Source organism: Equus quagga, chromosome 20 (assembly GCF_021613505.1).
Source record: "Equus quagga isolate Etosha38 chromosome 20, UCLA_HA_Equagga_1.0, whole genome shotgun sequence".
Taxonomy (NCBI): Eukaryota; Metazoa; Chordata; class Mammalia; order Perissodactyla; family Equidae; genus Equus; species Equus quagga.
In genome coordinates, this window is record NC_060286.1 from 40,534,844 (window position 1) to 40,552,517 (window position 17,674).

At 47.2% G+C, this 17,674-nt stretch overlaps 1 protein-coding gene across 4 annotated transcripts in view; it reads left to right on the forward strand.

Annotated features, from left to right (window-relative positions):
• EVL (Enah/Vasp-like) overlaps positions 1–17,674 on the forward strand; it is a 126,443-nt gene that overhangs the window by 46,274 nt on the left and 62,495 nt on the right. For all 4 annotated transcript variants that reach the window (XM_046647215.1, XM_046647212.1, XM_046647216.1 and 1 more), the window contains exon 2: positions 17,118–17,286. In XM_046647215.1, coding sequence (XP_046503171.1) covers positions 17,118–17,286 — 169 coding nt within the window. The remainder of the gene's footprint in view (positions 1–17,117; positions 17,287–17,674) is intronic.

Consider the following 17,674-nt stretch of genomic DNA (forward strand, 5'->3'; position numbering starts at 1 on the left):
TGTATTGTTTGTGATGATTTTGAAGTCTGAAAACTACCTAGCTCTGAGGTACACAGATGAGGATATTAAGGCCCAGAGTCGGGGCAGGACTTGTCTTTGGTGAATTAGTGGCTCAAACAAACCCAGAGGCAGGTTTTCTGTGCTTCCCTTGACCGGGGCAAGGCTCTGGCCTCTCACAGGACTGCGGGAGCAGCGGCAGTGGAGCTGCGAGTACCATGCTATAAAAACTAAACTTTTTGGTTTTCTTCATACTGACATAATGGGGATATAATATCTAGATTCCTAAGTCACATGGTGCCTCTGGTGAGGATACAAAGGGTCTTCGTATCGGGAATACCTATCTTAGCCCCAGCTCTGGCCATCCATCAATCAAGAAATGTTTTCTGAGCCTTTAGCTCTGCACCGGGAGCTGGAGTTCTCTTGAGCGCATGGCAGTGTACGGCGTGCTCTCACTGCATTATTTCATTTAATTCTTACAACAATCCTGGAAGTGGCAAGTATTGCTTCCATTGTTCCCTTTTCATAGAGGAAGAAACCAAGGCAGAGAAGGAGTGAGTACTTGACGGGAAACGTACCTTGCCCCCTGACTGCAGCTTTGTCATTTGGCCCTTACACACCAAGTTGGAGCTGATCTCTGCCTGGAGACGTGGAGACTCTCAGAAATGGAGAGACCACGAGGCACAAGTGCCACACGGTATAGACAATAAGCAGCGTAGACAGGAAAAGCAACAAGACTTGAGAAGTTGAGGCCATCAGGAAAGACTTCCAGGAGGAAGTGGGATCTGGTAAATTCTGAAGGATGGGGTGATTTTAAAAATGGACTGAGCAAGTGTCTCAGCGTCACACAGGGCCTGCTCTAGGTGCCAGGGATACAGAGGTGAACGTGACAGGCAGTCTTGTCCTGGAACTGTGCTGCGAGCAGGGTGAGGAGGGAGAATACAGTCAAGAAATCATAAATAAGAGGTGAGAAAAAGACAGGCTAAAGCAATGCAATAGAGAGTGACTGGGCCACTGCCTTAGCTAATGCTCATAGTGGGGACATTGACTTTGAGACCTCAGTGGTGACAGGGGGCAGCTATGCAAAAATCCGAAGATGAAAACATGAGATGGGGAGCACGCAGGGAGGGACTGCAAGTGTAAAGGCCCCGAGATGGGAACAATTCAGTGGGCTCAAGGGTCAGAAAGAGAACAGGGATCCCGGCTGAAGCTACATGAATAAGGGGAGGGTGAAGGGAGACAAGAGCAGAGAATTAGACAGGCCTTCCCACACGGAGCCTGCGAGCCTGGTGAGGACTGTAGATTTTATTCTTTGTGTCATGGGAAGCCTTTGGAGGGATTCAAGCAAAGAGAAAGACATCTGATAGAGGATAAGAAAAATTACTCTGGCCACTGGGCGGCTAAGGTCTGTAGCGTGATGAGAATGGAGGCAGGAGGACCTCCGGGAGGCTGTTGCAGTCATCCAGTAAGGGGTGGTGGTGGTTTGGACTAGTGATAGAGCAGTTGGTGTAGGTGGGAGGAGTAGCTGGTTTCCAGATGTGCTTTGAAGGTCTAGCCTCCACGACTTCCTGATGGATGCGATGTGACTCTGAAGGAAAGGAATGAATCAAACCTGCATCAGGTGAACAGTGGTTTCCTTTACCACAATGGAGAAGGCTTGCTAGAAGCATCTGGAGTGCTAGCTGGGGATTGGTAGGGTTTTTTGAGCCTGTGCAGAACAGGTTCCCAGTGATTGTAGAACAAGGCTGAACTAAGCAGGCAGCCCCTGATATCAGAGTGCAGCAAGAAAAGCCACCTGAAGGAGTGGTATGTCTGAGCCTTTCTGCTGGAGCCAGCCAATGTCAGTCCCTTCCTATGTCTCCGTCTTGTCCTTATCGTGCTTGGTGGTGGTTTTGCTTTGTTTCTAAAGCACTTATCACCTTCTAATGTATTACATAACTTTTTTATGTATTGTTTTTATTCTTTGTCATCTGTCTCCCCCTCTCTGGAATGTCAGTTCCAAGAAGGGAGGGACTTTTGTCTCTTTACTCATCGATGTATCCTCAGTGCCTAAAACATTGCTTGGCAATACGCATTTATTAAATTGTTGGATTTGCTTAACTCCTTCTGGTTTATAACACTGGAGATGCCTGGGCTACCAAAGTTCCTGCTCAGTGGAGCTTCCTGCCGTGGCATGTTAGAGAAGAGGCCAGAAAAGCAGACATTCCGCCTGCTCTCAGGTAGTGAAGGCTCCGAGGCCCTCTGCACAGTCGATTGATGGCTGCCTGGGTACAGTAATTCCTGCTTATTCCACTGTCCTGCAGATGCTGAATATGTAAAGATAGAAGTCTCCCATAGCCCAGGTCCACCCCACAGTCCCTCCAGCCCCCACCCTTGCCTCTGCGACGGGTTTGCAAGACAGTCTCTAAGAGCAGCTGGTATTTCCTTTGACATATTCTTGTCCTCACAGACGAGTCAGAGAATCCCGGAAGCTTACAACCGAACAAGCCCTCAGAGAGCATGTTGTCTAGCTACTCTTCCCCTGGCCCGTGTAGCCAGATCATTTGGAGAGCTTCCTGAAATTTCTCTATCTTCGTCTATTACAAAGGATCCAATGTGCCTCCAGTTGGGAAACATTACCGTAATGATTCTAGGCTATTCTCACGAGAGCATGTTGTGTTCCTCAAGTGTCCTGGGGCAGAAAACGCTTGGGAACTGTCCAGTGGCTTCACTGTGGTAACTGAATCCAAAAGGAGAAAAATAACAACAGCTGCGCTGTTTTGGAGTGTTACATGCTCAGCGTTATGCTAATTATATTATATGTTGTCTTTTGTCTTCGTCCTCTGAAGTGTTGCATTGTCCTTCCCATCTTACAGATAAGAAAACAAGGCAGCAAAGTTAGGTTACTCGTTCTAGGTCACACTGGTATCACTTCGCAGAGTTGGGATTTGAAGCCAGATCTGTTGTGTTTTCAAAAGCTAAGCTTAGCTGTGGCCTCTTGAAGGAACTTGCCCAAAATCGCAGAGTCAAGGTTAGAATCAAGGCCTCCTAATCTCTGTTATCCTTTGCAGTCTCTGATTTACACTGTTAATACTGGGAGAAACAGTCCTTTGTCCTCCTGTAGTACCTCATGCTTGTCGCTGTCAAGCTTCTATCCTTCACTGTCTCCCCTCCAGCCTAGAGCACTTTGAGGACAAGACGCGGTGTCACTCATTTCTGTCTGTCCCTGTGCCTAGTAAACGGTGTGCACGTACTCGGATGTGTATTGAGTTGAGCCAAATTGCCACATATGCAGATGATTTAATTGGGGTGTTAGCTGGGGCTCACCCAGGTCTCATTCTCAGGCTGTTGATTTACCCTCGGAGATGAGCATATGGCCCCAATCCTTTGCCCAGCGGATCTCTACTGCTGTCCCGAGGCTGTGTGGGGACCCCTTCCACTGCCACAAGTGATCAGAGTCGCAGACTCAGGGGACACAACATGTATCAGAATGTAAATGTTTTTAAGGTTAGAGGAGCCTGAATGTCCATATGGCCTATCAGATGGCTCCCTAAGAAAAGGGCCACATTGGTGGCCTTGAAAGCAGGTGTGGGAAGTGGGGTGAGACAGGTTCAATCTAAGAAAATCAGACTCTCTCAACAGTTGGTTGGAGTGTTTTTTCCAGTTTCTACTGGACTGCACAGAGAAGTGGGAACCAGCTGTCCAGGCATCTGGGGGGTGGCACTAGAGTGGCGAAAAGGCAAACGTCTTGATTACACGTGTCAGCCGTCTGGTCCTCCCAGCAATGTGGACAGAAGAGAGGATGTCTGGGTTTAATGAGTTTAGGCTTCATTTCTTTAATTCCAACCCTCACAAAATGGGGCTCAAAAGTCACCATTTGAGTTTCTGCATGTTAATATATGCAGATCTAATTTACTGTTTTCATTACTGTAATATAGCAGTTCTCAAAATGTGGTCAGGAGATCTACCCTTTTAGGGGTCATAAGTCACAACTATATTTATAATAATGCTGAGACATTATTTGCCTTTTTCACTCTTGTCTCACAAGTGCACGGTGGAATTTTCCAGAGGCTACCTGACGTGTGTTGACATTGTCACTGTGACAAGAAATGATATGTGCCCTTTGTGTATTCTTGTGTTTTAAAAAATTCCCAGTTTTAATTTCAAACATGGTAAATATGGATAGACTTAATCTACATAAACAGAAGCTTTTTGACATCCTCAGTAATTTTTATGGGTATAAAGGGGTCCTGAGACGACGAAAGTTTTTAGGACCACTTCTCTAAAACATTGTTATATGACTGCACTTCAAAAAGCGTGCACAGAACTGGTAAGTGCCCTGTTCAAGATGATGACTCCCACTGATAGAGAGAGGGTCCTGGGACTGGAAGAGGATGCAGGGGCTTCTCTTGAACTAAACAGCTTTGTGAGGTAACTTCACATTTCCTAGACTGAGTAGTGGGATCACGGGAACTGACTTCTTATAGGCATGGAATATTTCATAATAAACATTCTAAGTTTAGAAGACAACATTAAACCTGTTTCAAGCCTGTTCCTATTAAGAAAAAATATATGTCACCCTGTGGATGATTTACTGATTTACTAATTGCCAAGGGTTGAAATGCCTCTTGTTAGGCAGCCAACATCATGTGCTGCCTGATGCGGTGAGATAGAATGAGTACCCACGGTCACCAAGGAGTGCTCCTGCTCCTTTCTCTGAATTTAATCACTAGGAAACAATCCAGAACAGGGTCAGCCTGCAGGACAGCCTGAAGCCTTCACACAAAAAAATCAGTATCAGTGAAAAACGAAAAAGTGGCCTCACATTCTAGCTTAAAAGAGAATAAGCAGACAACCCAACCAGATACAGTGCCTGAGTGGATCCTGAATCCATAAAAGCCAAAAAAATTGGGGGAGAATTGGGTAGCTTAATACGGGCTCTGTATTAGATTTATTAGTAAATTATTAATTTTCCTAGATGTAATAATGGTATTTAAGTTATATGTTAAAATGTCCTTATTTTAAATAAATGTGTGCTAAAAACCTTAGGACTGAAGTATCACGATATCTGCAATTTACTTTCAAATGGTTCAGAAAAAAATGACATCGAAAGAGAAAATTCATGTGGTAAAAACGCTTTACTGAGCAGAAAGCCCTGTCTTGCAGCAGAAAGTGAGATCTGTACTCTAGTCCCAGCCCTTCCTCATGCTGGCCCTGGGACGTTGGGAAACTTACTTCCTTCTCTAGGCCTGTTTCCTCCATCTAAAAAAAGTGCTCCTGAATGTTTCTCAGCTCTGACAAGGCTGTGATTCTCAGTCTCTCTGTTTCTCAGTCGCTGAATTGGGACATGGTGACAACATCTGTGATGTGGGTTTCCTCATTCCCCTTGAATACATGTTGAGAGGTGACGGGAGGCCCAGGGTGATGGCTGAAGAGGCTGCGCTCTCCCCTGTGACTTCGCTTTGCCTGAAGTGGTCCATTGCCTCCCGGGCAAGATGATGTATGCCTTTCTCTTGCACCGGTGGCTCTTTGTTCACACCTGGAGGCGGCACTCACAGCATTGTGGGCTGTTTGCTTGTGCATGTGTGCCTTCCACTTGAGGACAGAGACCGCATCTTTTCTTCAACAGAGAGTTGCATTTCTTTTAAGTACTAGGCACGAGAATATATTTGGTACATAGTCTGTCCTCAGTAAATGGGATGTTTTCTCGGTTTATTTTTTAAATGAATGCAGGAAGAGAGATAGAGAAAGCAGAGGTAGCCAGATCTCAGGTGAGTCATGCTTCCCCCCACAAAGAATCCTCAGAGGCTGAGATCCCTGGCAAAGAACTAGGCAAACTCAAAAGCAAGCGTTTGTTCAGAGATATTTACTGAGCAATCACTAGATCCCAGTTACTGGGCTACAGAGATGAATAATATTTTTAACAAACCCACCCCAGAAAAACCTGCCTCATGAGAGGAGAGAGAGAAAATAAACAGACCTTCAGTACAGCGATGAGTATGATAAATGGTAGGAAGAAAAGTTAAGCTGAGTCTTTCCTGTGGGGGTAGGGAATCACTCTGGCAGGAGGTGACACATGAGGAGTGTACGAGGGCAAAGCAGGACTTGAGACCTGTGGGGGATGATGCCCCACAGTGAGGCCTCCCCTCCAGTGGATGAGCCTCAGCACTGGGGTGCTCCACACAGACAGGGCTGACAGCCTGTGTCCTACCTGGACGCCCAAGGCGATGCTCCAGGCCCCGTTTAGGAACCTGCGACCTTGGTTTTCTCCTTAGAGGTTAAAAGACTAAGAGTAATAACAGCTCTGCATGTGGACACAGAAAATGCTTCATACTGATTCCACCTTAATCCTCACCTCATGCAGATTTGCTCTTATTTGAACCAGCATTTTCCTTATTCAAGATAGTATCTTCAGTGCTAGTCCTGTTTAGTAAACTGCACTCCTGTTTATTTCCTCAGTCTTATTCGAGCTCCAACAAACTTTTTTTTTTTCGGTGAGGAAGATTGGCCCTGAGCTAACATCTGTGCCAATCTTCCTGTGTTTTGTATGTGGGATGCCACCACAGCATGGCTTGAAGAGCAGTGTGAGGTCCACACCCAGTATCCAGGCCACTGAAGCAGAGCACACAAACTTAGCTACTATGCCACTGCGCCGGCCCCTCCAACAGACTTTAAAAGCTAATCAAGAAAGATCATTACCCTCATTTTACACAGCATACACTGCCTTCCCTGAGGTCCCGTGGTTAGCAAATGACAGAGCCAGGCCTGGGCATTGCTCAGACTCTGATCTGGTGCTCCCTTTACTTCCCCACACTGTCTCCATGAGTGACAGCATTACTTAGATGTTCATGAGCTGTCTTTCTGGTATATCTCTGGTCCCTGACAGGCACCAGCCAATCAGACTTTCTCTCTGGCCCTGTCCACCTTGAGAAAGAAAGTGGTCAGAAAAGGGGCAGTCCAGAGACGAACCAAGCTAGCACTGTCACAAGAGCCAATGGAAAAGTGTCAGAAAGGGGACTAAGAGGACAAGCACGAGGGCAAGCCTGTCAGCTCTGGTGGCCAGAAAGTCACTGCTGACCTCAGAGAGATCAGCTGGAGCAGAGTGGTAAGAGGGCCTGAGCTCTGTGGCCTGGGACCTGGGGAGATGGCGTGGTGGCCTCAGGGAGAGAGGAGTGGAGCGTGTTTGTGAGTGGAGGGCAGAGTTCAATATGTGAGTTGAGAACACTGAAGGAGTGAGACCCAGAAGCCACAAGGAGAGGCCTCTAGAGAAAGGAGGAAGAGGACAGGGTCCCAGCCAGTGGTGTCTCTTACTCCCTGGGTGACTCCAAACAAGTTGCTTAATATAAAGGGATAAGTGTAATCACTGCCTCCTAACGACTGTTTTGAGCATCACGTGAAATCACACAGTGTTTGGCCTACAGAAGGCCTACTGCACTAGCAGGAGGTGTGCTTCCGAGAGACTGGAACTCAGCAAAGGCGAGGCCCTGTGTCCTTGTCCCCACTGCTCCTTTCCTTGGTGTTCAGGAGGTAAACACGAGCTCACTCTGTCCTGGAGCACCTGGACAGGTTTTCACAGCCCTTGCTTCTCAGTGTCGGCTGCTCTGCTCCCAGCTGAGAGGCAGCCTTCCAGATGATTCTCAGCCCACTTTTCAAGTTCACTTTTATTGCTTGTATGTTGAAAGTAAACAAGTCAGGACTTTACAAACTGCCTCAGAGACTGGCTCTGTTTCTGCTTGGTTTGGGAACATTTATTTATAGCCACTTCTCTCTGGCCTCCTACTGTTCCCTCACTTACTTATTAATTCCCTCGCCAGCTATTGAGCCCACGCCTGCTGAGGTGGAGGTAACATGCTACACCGAGGAGGTTAGGCAAGGGATCTTGATGGCTCAGCCCTGGGCCTATCCTCAGGAGGCTCACGGTCTCAGGAGGAAGATAACCTCTAAATAACTATCACGAAAGCCTGAAAGTGATCAAAGGCACACAGGGCCTCAGAGTGGGGTGGGGGGCAGAGGCAGACATGAGAGGCACATAGAATGCACTGGATACTGGGCACCTTCATATATCTTGTTTCAGTTAATCGCCATAGGAAAATACTTAAGTTTTATTAGCTCTGTTTTACAGACGAGAATTATTCCTCAGAACCCCCCGTACCATCGGGTACCCATTTTGTAGCTGTCTTATCTGTTTTTCCTGTAGACTTTAATCTCCTTAAGGGCAGAGCATGTCACTTTCATTCCCAGAGCCTAGCAGAGTCCCTTCCTCTTAGTAGCTATTAAGTGAAAGGGAATGAGTGGATAGATGTTTTCTGAAGGCGGTGACTTGACCTGAGCTTGAGAAAAGATAAGATGCAAACCTATAGGTGTCGGAATGAGAAAGCATCTTAGGCAGAGGAAGCATCTTTCTTCTTTAATTCCTTGAGTAATACCAGAAAGTCATTTTAATTAGCCCAAATATCAGAAGGATGCTTTTGCTCTCAGACCTGGCTTTACCACCAGTCTGCTGGTTGGGCTGTGCAGACAGACTGCCCTTTTCCTTACTGATTTCCGCCAGGCAGGGTGTGGACAGCATCAGTTCCTGGAGAGCAAACAGGGAGGTTTCCTGGGCCAGCAAAGAATCTGCCCTATTGTCTTGGACCTCCAAGGATTAACAGGTGGGAAGGGAACTGTGGCCCAGACCTTTGATCAGCTGAAGGGAAGGAAGCCTGTCTTGAGGAAATAGTCCTTGCCGTGGTGGCACTCACACCCAGCAGAGGGACCTAAAGTGGACAATTGTTGCAGTACCCTGTGGTGGGAGCAGTTATGGTGCTAAGGCACGGATATGCTAACAAGGCTCAGAGGACCATCTCACTCAACCTGGGGCTTCAAGGAGGGCTTTCTGAAGGAGGAACACATGAGCCAGCCCTGCGTGGTTAAGATTTGGCACTCTCACCGCTGCAGCCTGGGTTCATTTCCTGGTCGTGGAACCACACCACCCGTCTGTCAGGTAGTTGTCATACTGTGGTGGCAGCTCACATAGAGAACTATACTAACAGCTAGGATACACAACTATGCGCTGAAGCTTAAGGAAAATATTTTTAATAATAATAATAAATAAAGACTGAACGTATATCTGAAGTCTTCAGGATAAATACTGGTAAGCTGGGCTGGAAAAAGCATCCCAGGCAGAGCTGGAGCAGAGGGGCCATGGAGAAGAGGGCGTGTGGGGGGTCCTGAGTGTCTCCACCAGGCTAAGCCCAGGGTTGGTGGGTCAGCTGTGAACAGGTAAGTGAGGACCAGCATGTGAAGGGCCACAGGTGCCTGCCAAGGAGCTGGCATTGTGTCCTGTAATAATAGTGAATCGCATTCTTCAGCACTGTTGGGTGCCGGGTATGGCTCCAGGTGCTGACACACCTTAAGTCTTAGAGTTCTCACTACAACTCCGTGAAGAAGGTAACGAAAGAAACAGATGAGGACACTGAGGAAAAGAGAAGCTCAGTATTTGTCTGAGGTCACGTGGCTGGTAAGTGGCAGAACTCCCAGCGGGAGAAAGGCGCAATCAGATTTGCATTTTATAAAGGTCTTTCTGGTGCTGATGATGAAAGGTGAGTTGTGGGGGCATGAGACTTGAACCTGGAGGCAGGCAGAATAGCCAGGAGCCTGCAGTGGTGGTCTAGATGACAAATGACACAGCAACAAGGAGAGAGAGAAAGGAACAGATCTGAAAGAAGTTTAAGAAGTATAAGAGATGACAGCCATAGACGGTGAGGCGAAAAGAGGTGTCTGGAACGACTTTCCAATGTCAGACCTGGAGACGGGTTAGGGTCCTGCCGTTCCCCGCAGCAGGCAAAAAGAGTTGTCTGGAACTACTTTCCAATGTCAGACCTGGAGACAGGGTAGGGTCCTGCCGTTCCCTGCAGCAGGGAAACTTTCTGTTTCCAGCACGTTGAGTTTGGAGGTCTCTGAGGTATGTCCAGGTGGAAACGTCTGGTAGTGAGAAATACAGCTCCGTAGGTTAGAAGAAAGTTCAAGATCAGAGGTTCAGCATGGTAGGATTTGTCAACATGTTGGTGATCGTGTCAACCCCAGCCACAGGTGAAAGAGCCCATGGAGAGATTTGAAAGTCAGTGTTTCTCGAATTTACTTCGTGGACCCTTTGCATCAGAATCAGCAAGAATATGTGTTAAAATCAGAGACCCAAGCCCCACCTGAGACACACTGAATGAGAATCTCCTAAAGAGGGATTTGAGAATCTCTATTTTAATAGACACCTCTCCTGATTCGTCCGATGCGCACAGTTTTGAGAACCGTGGGCATGGAGTGAAGAGAAAAGGAACTCTAAGTAGTTCACGTTGGGGAACATCAAGATTTAAGGTGGCTTTAAAGTCTGTTTTGGAGCAAGACCCATTGGAGACACAGTGAAAGCCTACTTCGGAAAAAGCTTGCACTCTCACTTCTGTAAATCGTGTCAGGGGATTCTTAGGCTCTTTAAACCTTTCCATGGACCCCAGTGGAAGAACCCCTGATGTAGGCGGTGAGCACAGCAAAACCTATGAAGGAGGCTGTGAAGGACTCACCAGAGAGAAATGGAGAACCAGGAGAATCAGATTGGGGTCAATCAGGAGAGGTTTTCAGAGTGAGCGTGTCGTCAGCAGTGTTGAGTTCAGGAAGAGAGATCAAGTGATCCGAGAACTGAAAAGCACCCTCTGGAGTTGGAGAGGGCCGAGTCGATAACCTTGTCTGGAGTGTTCGAGTGTGTATTAGGGACTGAGCCGGGCTCCGCTGGGACTCGGGGAGGGAGTGAGTGGTGAGGAAAGGGAGAAACAAGCAGATAGGAGCTGGAGGGAAGAGAAAAGAGCTGGAGGTGGCAGCTCGTATCAGCTGACATCAGCCAAACTCCCATTCAGTGGGTGCTGATTAGGTCCTTACCCCTGGGATGGTAACTGTGGGGAGAGAGGAGCTCCCAGTCAGGTTACTACTCACCCTGGCCTGCCTGGGACTATCCTGGTTTTAGTGCTGAATGTCCTACCTCCCAGGAAACCCCTCAGTCTCAGGCAACCTGGGTTCCTGGTCCTGCTGGGAGACAGGATCTGACAGTGTGGTGAGTTGTTCTGTCTGAAGGGGGTGACGAAGTCAGGGCATTGGGCTGAGCAGGACCACTGTGCCAGTGCTGCAGGAGAGAGGGAGGCGCTGATCCTCATCTTTCCAGTAAGAGATTCAAGCAACAGAGCATGTGGCTCCTAGGCCAACCCCCAGAGGGGCTGAGGAGGCAGCCCGCGTTTCCCAGGCTGGCCCTGGAGCCGAGGTGCCTTCGCAGGCTGCAGCCCCACTCTGCACAGTAGGCCGCCCTCCGAGCTGTGCTTTCCTGGCTCTGCGATCCCAGGCTGTCGTGAGATAGGAGGCTGACGGTAATCTGTAACGGAGGCTTTTATTTGGCAGCTACTCTCTCCCAGAATAAGTGGAGTAGGATTGTAAGTGGAATATTCCCATGGGTGCACAATCATAAATGACTATTCCCAGTTAGTCATTAATTCCACACACATTTATTGGTGTCTACAGCATTCAAGGAACTGGGTTTACCAAGGGAAAAACAACAGAGACCCCGCCTTCAAGGAGCGCACAGCCTCGTGGGGCAGACAGATGCTAATGCAGATGTTGAGAGCAGGACAAACTGCTGATGAGTGCTGTGCCAAGAGGCAGAAATGAGCAAGGTGCTGCAGGAGCCGGTCTCCTGTCTTACAGGTCTAGGTGCTTTACTTTTCTCAAGCTCAACCCTGGACTCAGCTTTCCAGGAAGCATCTTGTAGTTAGCCCTGTTCCTCTCTCTTCCTTTTCTGGCTTTACATCCTTCTGCCCTTTGTGAATTTACACTGCATCCTTCAAGTTGTTGTAGTAAAGGCCTGGAAGATACGTGTAGGGTGGGAAGCAATTCCACGTTGTGCACAGGGAAGAGCATGGCTGGATGGAGTGTCTGTGTTAGCCTTCAAGAAGTTCAGAAACCTCATTCCCGGGCATGTAGGGAATGGTGAAGCCAGAGTCCCGACAGCTGGTGAGGCGGAGTCTGTGCTGGTCCAGAGGCTTCAACAGAGGGAGAGACTGCGGCTGCCTTCACTGTGTGGTGTGCCGCAGGTTTCTTCCCTGTGTGTTAGTTCTCTCTCCAGATGCATGGGTGGTTTCTTATGTCAGGTCCAGGGAGATCCTGATTAGGTTTCACAGGTATATGCAGAAAGTTTGGGGTGTGTTTTGCTTTTTTTCTTTTTAAGTAAGAGATTTCAATAGATACTCAGTAGTGGTCTCTGGTGTATCGTCTAAAGGACTGAACTGCGACCAGTGGCAAGGCCTAGACTCGGCCTTGGTCGGGACTGGGCTCTTGGGCAGAGCTGTGAGTACTCAGCGCTGTCTGAGGGACCACCAAGGTTGGACTAGCTTTGTACAGACGAGGAAATTGACCCAGAGTCACACAGTCTTTGTTCTCTAAGCTCCTGACAAAGGGCAGTCCAAAGCTTTGTTAGCTTATGTCTCATGTGCCACTGGGAGGGAAATTACAGGCTTGAATTTTTTACACTGCCCACAGATACCTGTACAAAAGCCCAAATTGACAGTGGAATTGGACTGCTTGTTCTAAAAGAGGCTTCTTCTGGGAGAGAAGCTCTGGCTGTACCTACTGCTCAGAGCAGCTTGTTAGGTCCTCGGGGGAAAACGTCCATCATCCTGGTAGTTCAACACCGTGTAGAAAAAACCAAACAGCGTATTTTGACAGATTTTCCCCAGTAATCAACTGGTTGTTTTGATCATATGAAGGCAGCCTGTCAGAGATGAGCCCTCGTAAGGCTCCGCCTCAGCTTTCCTCTCCAGCTGCGTGTGGCTTGGTGTTCCTTGGAGCCAGAGGACAGTGGGGAGCTCTGAGGCCGTGTCTACACAAGCACAAATTCTATGGGGCCTGTGGCCCATACAGGGGGAGTAGGGAGTCTTTTTTCATTTAGTAAAGGAAATTTTGTGTGTACATGTTCAAAGAAATAGTTCACTCATTCAATAAATTGTATTTTTAAAAAGAAAATATTTGTCTATCAAATTCACTTTCCTCAAACGATAACTGATTTAGACAAACAGCGTTTATGATGCCTGTGGATATGTGTGTAGTACAGAGTTTGCATATTCATCCAGGAAGATGTTGAGAAGACAGTTGAATGAACGGAGCTCAGAGGCAATGTCTAGGCTTGGTAGCTATCGAGATTCTATTAAATCCGAACAAAACAAAAATCCCAAAAGGATAATAAGCAAGATGAATCTTCAGTAGAATAAATGAATATTTTCTTGCTTTTAGGTTTTGTTAGTGATAATAAAATAAGCAGACAGACAAGTGATACTCAAATGGGAAAAAAGAAAACAGGGTTTTTTGGTTAACCACAAGTTCAATTTGAACCTGAAGTGTTAAAAACAACAACTAAAAAAGGAACCTGTGGCAATAATTACAATAAGAAACAGAGTTACTGACATTTAAGCACCCACAGTAGTGGATGCTTTCTTTCTGTCCTCTCTGTCCGAGCAGCCTTGGGTGGTGTGGCATCCCCAGGTACGCTTCAGCCCCTTTGGGCTTGCAGTTCCTTGCCTACACGCTCTGCTTGCCTGCCAGCCTCCGCAGGCTGTTGCCTCCCCCACCTAGAATCCCACATCCCCTTCCTGAATTCGCTGGGGGCTGAAAGCTCTTCATCTCTGAGCCTACACAGCATTTTCTTCAGAAAGTCTCCCCTGCTTCCTGCAACCCCTCCAGGCAGAGTAAGGGGTGTAGTCATTTGTCCCATTTCCTGAGTAGCTGTGAGCTCACTGAGAGCAGGGACTGTCACATTCATCTCATCACTAAATATTTTCTAACTCACTGGCATCTGTGCCTGTCAGGCTGAAATGGAAGTATCATACCCAGTCGTAGGACCCAGACACTAAGAGAAAATGTGACAAATTGGGACGCGCTAGAAGAGAGCACCTGGGATGGCAAGGAGGCTTGTAGCTTTGTCGTATGAATAATGGATGGAAGGACCAAGATATTCCTTCCGTTGTCCACTGGGCTGTCATAGGCTGTCCAGAGCGCCTTTGTAACTCCGGAGGGCAGGAGTGGAATGTAACAGAACAAGGAGGGAGTACCTCACTACTAAAGCCATTTCACAACGATAGGGGCTGCTTTGGAGAGCAGGAAGTTCCCGTCCCTGGCAGTTTTCGTTCAGAGGCTCAGTGTGCACTTAGGGCTGCTTTCAGAGGCATGCTGTATTGACCTGAGAGGGGATTAGGTCCTCTCTAGAGCTCTTTTTAGCCCCGAGATTCTACAGTGAGCATTTATTAGGCGCCTGCTCTGTGCCGGGTTCTGGAGGCACAGCGGAGAATGAGACAAGCATGCCCCTGCCCTCAGGGAACCTGCGCTATATAACAGTGTGTGCTACTTTGGGTCTTTCAAGAAGCAGACACCAAGACCTTGTGGAGGGTGAGAGTGCAAGAGGTCTATCAGGAACATCAGTGAAGGATAGAAGGAGCAGGAGCCGACAGGGAGAGCCTCAGGCCATGATGCAGGTTGCTGTCTGCGAAGGAGAAAGCGCAGGAAGGACTGAGGAGGAAGTGTCTCTGACCACACAGCGTACAGGCTGAGGAAGGGGCCTCGAGTGGAGGTTTCCCCCATGGAAGAGCCCCACGTCCAGAAGGAATGGGCCGGCGCTGATAGCCCTGCCGTGTTCAGTCATTGGTGGAGCGCAGGCCTGGAGAAGCATGATCTGTTGCAAACCAGTGGGCATCCAGAGAGGCCGTAGCTGGGACCATTGGTCAGCTCTGCTCCCATAACAGGCTCTCTTGGAGGAGATCTGAAGGGCACACTTCCATGGCTGCTACACAGGATTCTAGAAAGCATCGCCCTATCACACAGTACCTTCCTGGATTTACTCCCCCAGAAACATCCTTCTGTGGTCACATGCCAGCAAGTGGTAAAACTGGGATTTCAGCTCAGATCCCTCTGACTTAATGAAGTCCGTGTTTCTTAACTAATACCATGCTGTGTCTCAGGCTCTCTCCCAGCTCCTGAGACAGCAGCTGGAACACACACCTACTGTCACAGTTAGCAACTTGGTAGCAGTAGCACTAGGTGACACAGCTTAGCCCAGAGCTTGATTTGTCGTCTGTGTATGTTGGGATGGAACTAGGATTTGAACCAAGGTCTCTGTGACTCTATGTACAGTTTACTCTAATTTCTACTAGATTTCATGAGAACAGGGCCCCAAAGACTTAGGGCAGGAGCAACTCCTCCAAAGCATATTCTCTTAGAGGATACGTGGTTTCGGGCTCGAAAACTCAGAGTAGGCAAAGCATAGTACTGTTTTGGGTTTTTTTTCTTTTTTCTCCCTGCCAGTATAATATAGCTGTCTTCTGAGAAGACCCGTGCCTGTTTTCATGGTCACTGATTTCCCCTTAAATATTTGTTGAATTAATGATGAACTATGGAAAAAAAAGATGCAGCACAATTGCACAACAAAACCCTTATGATTCACTCCTGGTCCATCTGTCCACAGACAGAACCCTTAACACAAGGCTTGGACAGCTGATGTCAAGCGTACCCTAGCCTCCTAAATCCCAGAGCAGAGCTGAGGCGTCAGCAGCAAGATTGAGACCCAGCAGCATAGGCATTTGGAGTGGGTTTCAGACCCAGCACTGGCACATTAAGTCATTGGCTGGACAATCAAAACGTACGTAGGGATTCAGGTAAAGTAGGTGAGAGAATATGTGTGGAAAGGCTTGTGTATGCGCTATACACAGAATTCTTGTGAAGATTGTAATAATCTGTCCGCTGGATCATCCACCATCCCTGAGTCATCAGAGGGCTGGGTCCAGAGGAAGCTCCACCCTCTGAACACTTTGGAACTGACTACATGGGCCGAGTTGAGGTTTCCAAGTCACTGAGGGCTAATCTCCTAAAAACCACTATTTTCTCACCCGGTGACTATTGACTGGGTATAGGGATCTTTTTCAAATACTTTGTTTACCTGCCTTCTTAAATATGGTAAAGTGAACATGATGTGACCTTTCTCTTGACTGCTGATCTCATCATTATGATTATCTGTTATTGTACATACTTCTGCTACTATATTAATTGGCCCCAAATTGTTGGGCTTCAACTTCTTGTTTCTAATTCTCCAGTTGTGTTTGTATGCCTTCCTTTCTGATAATGGCCGCTCCTCCCTGCTGTTGGTGTGCCTACCTTTAACAACCACATCTTACCTTTTTAATTTGAGAATTCTAATATTCTGGAGACCGAGAAAGTAAACGTTCAAGGTTATTAGGCTGGCGTGTACGTGGAGAGGCCAGTGGGCTCTGAGAGACGTCCTCTGAATACAGTGGCAGGAGTTGTAATGCAGTGATTTTAGTGGTGACTCTTTTCTCTGTGCAGGGACTTACTTTGCTTTTCCCCTGGTTTTCTGTCATAGTCTGAACAGATGAAGTTGCTATCTGCATGTCTTCAGCAAAGTGGGGAGCAGCCATCTCTTTATTTTGATATATATCGCTCTGTTCTCTAGAAGATCACCCAATCATTTTATTGTTGACATAGCTTGTGTGATGCTACCCTATCATAATCTCATAAATTGGGCATTTTCTTGGATGTTGTAAAGAATATTATCTATGTCTTACAAGACATAGTCAGACAGAACTGGTTGGAAATCCCAAATTTAATCACTGAATTATGTGAATTTGTATAAATCTTTCCAAGTCTCTGAGCCACCCTTTCCTCATCTCCAGAATGGGGGTAATAAATAGCTACTACCTAACTTGTGGATCTTAGGTGCTTTATTGCATTGTCTGGTTTAACACAATGTCTAGAATACTGTAGACAGCTGGCAAATTGTAGCTGTAATTCCTTTCTTATTCAAGCGCCTTTTCTCCTGAAGGCAAAGCTGTGAGTCTTTTTCATGCTATCAAAACTTTTTGGCACAAAACCTCTTCTTCACTCCCCAAAGTCTTTAGAGAACGAAAGCTCGTCATGTCACAGAGCAGCCCTTCCATAAACACTTGAGAGCTCTGGCAATTAGAAAGTTCCTTTGTGTCGAGTAGCAGTTGGTCTCTGTTTTAGAAAAGGGCAAAGCCAGCTTCCACTCCTTGTAGCTGAGGCTGACGCTTAAGTTTTCTCTTGCTCTGCAGTGAACAGAGTATCTGCCAAGCCCGGGCTTCTGTGATGGTCTACGATGACACCAGTAAGAAATGGGTACCAATCAAACCTGGCCAGCAGGGATTCAGCCGGATCACCATCTACCACAACACTGCCAGCAACACCTTCAGAGTCGTCGGAGTCAAGCTTCAGGATCAGCAGGTGAGTGCTGGAGTAACAGATTGTACCCACGAACCCGCACCACACACACACAAGTATAGTGAAAGGAGGTCAGAAAAAAATAAGGGCAAGATTTAGAGTCAGAAGGTCTGGGTTCAAATTCCAACTCCATATTCTCGTACTCCGAGGTACGAGACCTTGAGCAAACTATCTTTTCTGAGCTTCATCTTCACATCTGTCATATAGAGACAGTAATCCCCACCCTGCCTACCTCACTATAGTGTTGTCATATTAGAATAAAATAATAGATGTGAAACAGCTTTGAAAAACATATTGTACAAATGTGTTAGTATTCTTCTATGCCTACATATCCATGAGTAATTTGGCTATGAAGATTTTTGGTTCATCAACCCCTTTTGTCTTACTTCGG